General features: G+C 41.4%; 1 protein-coding gene and 1 pseudogene across 1 annotated transcript; both read right to left on the reverse strand.

Moving 5' to 3' along the window:
• Positions 1–2,474: 2,474 nt before the first annotated feature.
• On the reverse strand, positions 2,475–3,968 carry LOC106582840 (transcription factor HES-5). Its single transcript, XM_014166343.2, has 2 exons — positions 3,881–3,968; positions 2,475–3,764 (listed from the first exon to the last, which is right to left on the reverse strand). Exons 1-2 carry the CDS (start codon positions 3,941–3,943, stop codon positions 3,333–3,335), a joined length of 495 nt encoding a protein of 164 aa, XP_014021818.1. The 5' UTR covers positions 3,944–3,968; the 3' UTR covers positions 2,475–3,332.
• A 2,617-nt stretch (positions 3,969–6,585) lies between these two features.
• On the reverse strand, positions 6,586–8,108 carry LOC106582841 (transcription factor HES-5-like; annotated as a pseudogene).
• Positions 8,109–10,052: the final 1,944 nt, after the last annotated feature.

Genomic DNA, 10,052 nt, shown 5'->3' on the forward strand with positions numbered 1-10,052 from the left:
TGGAACAACCACTTTACAATAGTGCATCTAAATCTTTTAAGGGGGGGTTAGAAGGATTACTTTATCCTATCCCAGGTATTCCTCGAAGAGGTGGGGTTTCAGGTGTCTCCGGAAGGTGGTGATTGACTCCGCTGTCCTGGCGTCGTGAGGGAGCTTGTTCCACCATTGGGGTGCCAGAGCAGCGAACAGTTTTGACTGGGCTGAGCGGGAACTGTGCTTCCTCAGAGGTAGGGAGGCGAGCAGGCCAGAGGTGGATGAACGGAGTGCCCTCGTTTGGGTGTAGGGCCTGATCAGAGCCTGAAGGTACGGAGGTGCCGTTCCCCTCACAGCTCCGTAGGCAAGCACCATGGTCTTGTAGCGGATGCGAGCTTCGACTGGAAGCCAGTGGAGAGAGCGGAGGAGCGGGGTGACGTGAGAGAACTTGGGAAGGTTGAACACCAGACGGGCTGCGGCGTTCTGGATGAGTTGTAGGGGTTTAATGGCACAGGCAGGGAGCCCAGCCAACAGCGAGTTGCAATAATCCAGACGGGAGATGACAAGTGCCTGGATTAGGACCTGCGCCGCTTCCTGTGTGAGGCAGGGTCGTACTCTGCGAATGTTGTAGAGCATGAACCTACAGGATCGGGTCACCGCCTTGATGTTGGTGGAGAACGACAGGGTGTTGTCCAGGGTCACGCCAAGGCTCTTAGCACTCTGGGAGGAGGACACAATGGAGTTGTCAACCGTGATGGCGAGATCATGGAACGGGCAGTCCTTCCCCGGGAGGAAGAGCAGCTCCGTCTTGCCGAGGTTCAGCTTGAGGTGGTGATCCGTCATCCACACTGATATGTCTGCCAGACATGCAGAGATGCGATTCGCCACCTGGTTGTCAGAAGGGGGAAAGGAGAAGATTAATTGTGTGTCATCTGCATAGCAATGATATGAGAGACCATGTGAGGATATGACAGAGCCAAGTGACTTGGTGTATAGCGAGAATAGGAGTGGGCCAAGAACAGAGCCCTTTCTTGTTACTTCACTAATCTGCCCACCAGGTACATCATCACATTTAATCAGGAATCAAGGTAAGACCCAGATGCAGACATGTCGAATTGACAATGGTTTAATATTCCAACAGAGGCAGGAAATAGACAGGTCAAGGCAGGCAGTGGTCAGTAAACCAGAGGTGGGGCAACGGTACCGGACGGCAGGCAGGGTCAGGGTCAGGGTAGGCAGAGGTCAACAATCCAGAGGTGGGGAAAAGGTACAGGTCGGCAGGCAGGCTCAGGGGCAGGCAGAGTGGTCAGGCAGGCGGGCTCAGAGTCAGGACAGGCAAGGGTAAAAACAAGGAGGGCGAGAAAAAGAGAGACTGGGAAAAGCAGGAGCTGAGACAAAATGCTGGTTGACTTGACAAACAAGACGAGCTGGCAACAGACAAACAGAGAACACAGGTAAAAGTACACAGGGGATAATGAGGAAGATGGGCGACACCTGGAGGGGGGTGGAGACAATCACAAGGACAGGTGAAAAAGATCAGGGAATGGTGATTTTGGTGACAATGGTAACAATATGTACGGTATGAGATTATTTATGAGATTATTTCAGATTATCACGCTGTAAATATCATACTAAGCAAACATCAAGATGACTGGAATGATGACTGAAAATACATGTAAAATAGGGATATCAGCAACAAACTAAAAAACCTTCATGCCTCCATAAGTATGAATAATTATCGCTCTATAATTCATTTCACATGTCATATAAAACAAATTAATGTAAATCCATTATGTATGGATAGAAATGTCTCTGAACTTGTATCTTACTTACAGTGGGGTAAAGAACTTAAATAGAAAATACTTTAAAGTACTACTTAAGTCGTTTTTTTAGGGTATCTGTACTTTACTTTTCTATTCATATTTTTGACAAATTTTACATTTACTCCACTACATTCCTAAAGACAATATGTACTTTTTACTCCCGTACATTTTCTCTGGCACCCAAAAGTACTCGTAACATTTCGAATACCCAGGCCCATCAATATGGTCCAATTCACGCGCGTATCAATATAACACATTGTTATCCCTACGGCCTCTGATCTGGCGGACTCATTAAACACAAATACTGTGTTTGTAAATTATGTCTGAGTGTACTTTTACTCAAGTATGACAATTGAGTACTTTTTCCCACCACTGTGGAATTTACTGGGTGACTTTCTCTTTTACTTGAGTCATTTTCTATTAACGTGTCTTTACTTTTACTCAAGTATGACAATTTCGTACTTTTTCCAACACTGCTTACTTGGTAGATTTTGATTGAAGCACCCAGAGGTATGTACAGTAGATTCAGTGTTGTATTCTAATGCATTCTAGATCATTGTGTACAGTTTTGGATCAAGATAGGCTTTTTTTGCTTTTACATGTGGAATATCAGAAATCAGAAATGTAACCATGTTGGAAACTTCTCAGAAGAGAAGAATGAAGTAACAGACAATAATATTTCGTTCGATGAAACATTGTGTATTTATTCAAACTGACTCACTGAGTCACATCATTGAATACCTTAATTTACGGTAAATATTTCAACAGAAATAAAGTGATTAAACATCACAACAAGAACCTGTACAAATCTCCAAGACATGATACCCTATCAGAGTACAAGATACACAATGACTGTCTTTATAAAATACGATACAATTGTTTTAAATAAAGGGTTTTTCAATGCAATATACAAATTATTAATTTAATGTGAGCAACATTTTCTGAAAAACAGATCAAACACTGCTAATCACAGAGTGATGATAAAAGGTATAATACCCAGTTTGGGTAAATAATCCTCCTGGAGGAACATTGATGCTGTAGCTCAAGTTGATCAATATCAAATATATAACTGATACATGCTTCACAGAAGATGCTCAATACAATGTCAATATGACTCTAGCACTACACAAATGTAGTGGCAATAGGTTTTTGTCTTGTACATTTTGACCTTTAAACAGATCAGTCATAGATAATCACAAACAGATTGATTATATAATATCTATTGTGGGTTAAAAGTTCTCATGGAGGAGCATTACAATTATTGTTGATCATGAATATTAACACATGATCAATATAATCAACACGTTTCACAAAACATTAACGTTATTTCAATTATCGATTTGATCATTTTCTCAGAAAACGTTAACTTGTTCAGTACAACTTTAATTGTCTCACTGGAAGACTTTAAAAACCTTCTGCATAAGCAGAAGATGAAGAAGATATTTTATTATACTCATTAATGTCCACGAAATTAATCTTAGACCAATATGGTCCATCCATTGTGTTTGTCTGAGTGGAGCTCCAGTCTGTAGGTCTCTACCAGGGCCTCCAGAGGGTGATGTTGACTGGACTCTTGTCTTTGCTGATGCTGTGCTGGGCTGGGGAGCTCAGCTGAGGAAGGCCAATCTCCCTCCTGTTCTTATCAGAGGATGGCTGCAGGCTCTGGAAGTGGCTCAGCAGTCTTCTCTGGGACTGTGTCTTCAGCTCATCTTTAGACAGGAAGTGAACAATCTCTTGGACACACCTGGAGTAACCCTGATTGACAGGTGCTGAGCAGGAGGAGGAGCTCACTGACTGGTTCTGTTGCTGTTGTCTCAGGATGCAAACTGTCATCTCCAGGATGTCGGCTTTGTCCAGCTTGGAGTCGGGCTGCTGGTTGAGGATCTCTGGAACCAGGAGAGACTTGAGCTGCTCAATGCTGTTGTTGATACGATCTCTGCGTAACTTCTCCACCACTGGCTTTCTTAGCTGCAAGAAGAGACGAGTCATCAAAACCTTGTTCTGGAATATGGCATTACTGAAGCAAATAAACAATCAGTCAATACAATTTAATAAATGTCACTGAATTTGAATCTTAAGTTTACCTTGTTTGTCAGAGTCAGGTGCTCCTTAGAGTAGATCATAGCTGAAGTGATTGTAGGTACCATAGCTGGATCTCTGTGCTGTAGAGGTCTGTGTAGAGAGAATCTGATCTCTACTGGCTTCATCTCTCCTATATATAGTCCCAAATCTACATACGAATGTGTGGGTCTTGGGCTTGTTGGAGTTTCTCACAGTCTATAGCCAATGGGAGAGCTTGGGAGGACAATGAGGAGTGTGGAGCTGCCACATGCTCAGTGTTCTTATTGCTGGGGGACAATGGTCACGTCTCAGGGGAACAGGTGGAGGGGTGGGGGGTGATGGAGAGTGACTGACAGAGCGCTGTGTGAATCTGGGAAAGTGGTGACCCCTAGATCTGCTGCCTGATGTTGGGATCAATGACACTAACAGAGCACACGCTCATCATTACAACTTACACGTGTGAGACTGACACAGATTCTCTAATGAAACGAACAGTGTTAATAATCCCCACCTATAAGGACATTTTTGAATGTAGTATTCTGTGTCCACGCTTCATCACTGACTTAGACACATTTTATTCTCTCCATAGATATGACCTCTGATAATGAATGATTCTACAATATGCTTTTACTTTTCACATACCGGTAGTTACATTTAACAATGTGATAATATATGACAATGTTTCATAATTTTAATTCCTGGTTATTTCATGCATATTTATATTTTCAGTCAGTCAGAATGTTTAGGAATATATAATATTTTAGTCAACATTAAGAGGTGAGTGGATAGATACCAGGATAATGTGTACCTTGGTTTTCAGTATTTTAGGGGTCATCAGTATCAATAGCAAGGGTTCTCTTAACTCCGTATTAGCAGTTATAAGGTCAAGCATTCTGGAGTTCAAACGTAGCAGATGTGTCCTCTGTCTTGAGGCTACCGGCCAGTGTGAGTAGAGAGCTGATCTGAGTTTCCCACACTGAGTCCTGTGTGCTGTGATCAATGCATTACAAAAGCTGCTCAGTGGACCATTAGTGACGGCTATTGGCTCTGTGTTGTACTAAAGACAGAGGCTGATGTCACAGACCTTCTGGATTTTGGAGGGAAAGATCAGCACCGGCAGGATTATACTAACAAGACACAGCTTTATAAATACATATTCATCCTTTAATGGCATAAAACACATGATATTTTGAGTACTCTGTGGAAAATTATTGTCTGTGATTTGTTTCATTATAAATCGACAAAGGGTTAACTTTTGTACGCCTGATTAAAATTGAGAGCTGTTCACTGTTTATCACACAAATATCTGAACTACATACATTTACAGAATAAAACCAAGTTCATCATTATCGCTAGAAAATGCCTATTATAACTTGGGCAAATAAATCAGAGTTTTTAGTATTGAATAATTATTGTATTTCCCACCTAAGAAAGAGTAAGAAATAACCAAAATACCCCCTCCCACCCATTCTATCCACTGAACAATAGAAGTGTGCCTATTCACCATAGAGACTCACAGGTGCTGGTGGGACTGATGAGGACACTGAACTGTGACTCTGCTCTCCAGAGCTTTCCCACACTTTGCCCATTGAAAGAGCTTCCACTAAACAATACAACTGTGCCTTGTTAAATGCTAATTCATCTCTACACAAGCAGTTCCTATCAAGCCCTTGGGGGTGAAGCTCTATACACAAATATTTATCTTAAGCAACAGATAAAGAGAATCAATTCAAGCTGTAATTGTATGTTTATACAAATAAATATAATGTTTTCAACCATGCCCCACATACAAACAGAATAAAAACAGCATTAATTTCATTCATCTTGAAGAAGGGGCAAGTACTGCCTAAAAGTGCTTTCAAAATGCACAAAATTACATCTTGAACTTTTATTAGAAACATATGTTTTAGCAGATTATTAAATTCAAGACCCAAATAGTAAACATTAAATGTTGTGGGATTATCAGAAATATATCCATTGATTTCCCCATAGAGACCCAGACCCCCACTCTAACCTCTGACAGTCCAGGGTAGAGGTCCCAGTCTATTGTCCCAAAGGGGCCCTGTGAGTGAGTTCTCCTCGGTTTCCCACATTCTCTCCATTCACTGCTTTCAATGGAGGAACAATAGAAGTGTGTCTTATTACACATCACATTAGCTACTGAGTTTGAGGGGCACAGCTGCTCTAAACATTTAAAGCATTAAGATGACAGTACTCGTTTTTACCCAACACCTGGAATCACTGATATATTATGACTAAACTAAAATAATGTAATACATTCTGAAACACTGAAAATACATTTATTTATAACAGGTGCATCAATAAAGTATATATCAGTCATGTCTCCTAAGGAAGTCCGATTGATAATCACTTACTTCTCTATAGTTCATTACACCTTTACTACAACAAGATATGATATGACTGTTATGTTTTATATAAAAACAATTACTGTAAAATAATCATGTATGACTAGAAATGTCTCTTAACATTGATCTTAATCTGTAGATTTTCAATGAAAAACCCAGAGATAAAAATGTATATATTGATTCAATTGAGTGTTGCATTCCAATGCAGTCAATATCATTCTGCATAGTCTTGGGTCATTCTTTTTTTTATTTTGAATCAGCCACTTAATCTATGTGGAGTTTCATAAATCAGTAGTTTAATAATGTAATGTTGTTGGAGGATTGTCTTTGTCAAGAAAAGAATGAAGCAACAGACAAGAATATTTCATTTGATGATTTGTGTATTTATTCAGACTGGCTCAATGAGTCACACCATCAATATATTAATGTCAGATAAATATTTCAACAGAAATAAAGTGATTAAACATCACAACAAGAACTTGAACAAATCTCCAAGATATGATACTCTATCAGAGTATAGGATACACAGTTACTGTCTTCCTAAAATAAAAAAATAATTGTTTTAAATAAACAAGACTTTTACAATGATAGTTTTTTCATCCCATTTGCGATACAATTACCCAATTTGGGTAAATTTTCCTCCTGGAGGAACATTGATGCTGTAGCTCAAGTTGATCAATATCAAATATATAACTGATACATGCTTCACAGAAGATGCTCAATACAATGTCAATATGACTATCTCACCACACAAATGTAGTGGGAATAGGTTTGTAGCTTGTAGAGTTTGAACTTAAAACAGATCAATCAAAGACTGTCACAAATACATTGATGTCATAACATCCATTTTGTTTTAAAGGTTCTCATGGAGGACAATTAAAGTTATCGTTGATCATGAATATAAACACATGATCAATATAATCAACACATTTCACAAAACATAAAGGTTATAATGATTTCAATTAACACTACAAAAATGTACTTTTCAAAGATCAGATTATTTTCTTGGAAAAACCTTTTCAGTTCAGTACAACTAAAATAAAATGTCTCAATCACAGCAAGACTTTAAAAAACTCCTGCATAAACAGAAAACAAAGAAGATATTTTCTTATACTCATTACTGTCCATGAAATTAATCTTAGACCAATATGGTCCATGCATTGTGTTTGTCTGAGTGGAGCTCCAGTCTGTAGGTCTCTACCAGGGCCTCCAGAGGGTGATGTTGACTGGACTCTTGTCTTTGCTGATGCTGTGCTGGGCTGGGGAGCTCAGCTGAGGACAGTCAATCTCCCTCCTGTTCTTATCAGAGGATGGCTGCAGGCTCTGGAAGTGTCTCAGCAGTCTTCTCTGGGACTATGTCTTCACCTCATCTTTAGACAGGAAGTGAACAATCTCTTGGACACACCTGGAGTAACCCTGATTGACAGGTGCTGAGCAGAAGGAGGAGCTCACTGACTGGTTCTGTTGCTGTTGTCTCAGGATGCAAACTGTCATCTCCAGGATGTCGGCTTTGTCCAGCTTGGAGTCGGGCTGCTGGTTGAGGATCTCTGGAACCAGGAAAGACTTGAGCTGCTCAATGCTGTTGTTGATACGATCTCTGCGTAACTTCTCCACTGGCTTTCTTAGCTGCAAGAAGAGAAGAGGAGTGATTAATTAACTAAATTCTGGTGTGGGACATTATTGAAGCAAATAAACAATCAATCAATACAACTGAATAAATGTCACTGAATTTGAATCTTCAGTTTACCTTGTTTGTCAGAGTCAGGTGCACCTTAGAATAGATCATAGCTGAAGTGATTGTAGGTACCATGGCTGGATCTCTGTGCTGTAGAGGTCTGTGTAGAGAGAATCTGATCTCTACTGGCTTCATCTCTCCTATATATAGTCCCAAATCTACATATGAATGTGTGGGTCTTGGGTTTGTTGGAAGTTCTCACAGTCTGTAGCCAATGGGAGAGCTTGGGAGGACAATGAGGAGTGTGGAGCTGCCACATGCTCAGTGTTCCTATTGCTGGGGGACAATGGTCACGTCTCAGGGGAACAGGTGGAGGGGTGGGGGGTGATGGAGAGTGACTGACAGAGCGCTGTGTGAATCTGGGAAAGTGGTGACCGCTAGATCTGCTGCCTGTTGTTGGGATCAATGACACTGACAGAGCACACTCCTCATTTTTACAATTTACACGTGTGAGACTGACATGTCTCTAAAATGTATTGGAATACAGCACATTATATAAAATGCTTTTTGGCTACTAAAATTGTATTTCATTTCTATAATTTTTTTTACTGACGGTCTTTTAGAAATAGTATCAATCAGATTGGAGTCATTTGACACTGATCTGTCTCTAGCAGATTACCAGCGAGGTAATGTGACTCCATCTAAGTGCAGCAACTCTGAGGTGATGATGATCTTCTGTCTGTCTACAGGCTCAGGTTTCATAGAAGCCCCAGGCAGCAAACTTCCCTCCTCTGAGCTCCACAGCACAGCTGGCTCCCTGCACAACGCTGAGCGTGCCCCAGTCACACGCCCTCCTCTTCCTGGAGCTGGGAGCCAAAGGGACACACGGCTTCCCACACTTCTGCATGCCGCCTGCTGAGCCCTGACACACAATAGAAGTGTGTCTGCTCTCACAAAGCCCCACTGGCTGTGCCCATGCACAGCAAGCCAGGGAGAGGGATGGTTTATAAGGCAGTCTAGTACCTACAGGCAGTGCTGTAAATACTTAAATAAAAATACTTTAAACTACTACTTAAGTAGTTTTTGGATGTTATCTGTACTTATATACTATTTATATTTTTGACAACTTTTACTTTTACTCCACTACATTCCTAAAGAAAAGAATGTACTTTTTACTCCATACATTTTCCCTGACACCCAAAGTACTCGTTACATTTTGAATGCTTAACAGGACATGAAAATGGTCAATTTCACGCACTTACCAAGAGAACATCCCTGCTCATCCCTTCTGCCTCTGATCTGGCGGTCATCCCTACTGCCTCTGATCTGGCGGTCATCCCTACTGCCTCTGATCTGGTGGTCATCCCTTCTGCTTCTGATCTGGTGGTCATCCCTACTGCCTCTGATCTGGTGGTCATCCCTTCTGCTTCTGATCTGGCGGTCATCCCTACTGCCTCTGATCTGGTGGTCATCCCTTCTGCTTCTGATCTGGCGGTCATCCCTACTGACTCTGATCTGGCGGTCATCCCTTCTGCTTCTGATCTGGTGGTCATCCCTACTGCCTCTGATCTGGTGGTCATCCCTTCTGCTTCTGATCTGGCGGTCATCCCTACTGCCTCTGATCTGGCGGTCATCCCTACTGCCTCTGATCTGGTGGTCATCCCTACTGCCTCTGATCTGGTGGTCATCCCTTCTGCTTCTGATCTGGCGGTCATCCCTTCTGCCTCTGATCTGGCAGTCATCCCTACTGCCTCTGATCTGGCGGTCATCCCTTTTGCCTCTGATCTGGCGGTCATCCCTACTGCCTCTGATCTGGCGGTCATCCCTACTGCCTCTGATCCGGAGGACTCACTAAACACAAATGCTTCCTTTGTAAATTATGTCTGAGTTTTGGAGTGTGCCCCTGACTATCTGTACATTTTAAAAACAAGAAAATCGCGCCGTCTGGTTTGCCTAATATAAGGATTTTGAAATGATTTATACTTTTACTTTTGATATTTTAGTATATTTAAACCCAAATACTTTTCAAGTTTTACTCAAGTAGTATTTTACTGGATGACGGACTTTTACTTGAGTCATTTTCTATTAAGCTATCTTTACTTTTACTCAAGTATGACAATTGGGTACTTTTTCCACCACTGCCTACAGGCAAAC

This window comes from Salmo salar, chromosome ssa22 (assembly GCF_905237065.1).
Source record: "Salmo salar chromosome ssa22, Ssal_v3.1, whole genome shotgun sequence".
Taxonomy (NCBI): domain Eukaryota; kingdom Metazoa; phylum Chordata; class Actinopteri; order Salmoniformes; family Salmonidae; genus Salmo; species Salmo salar.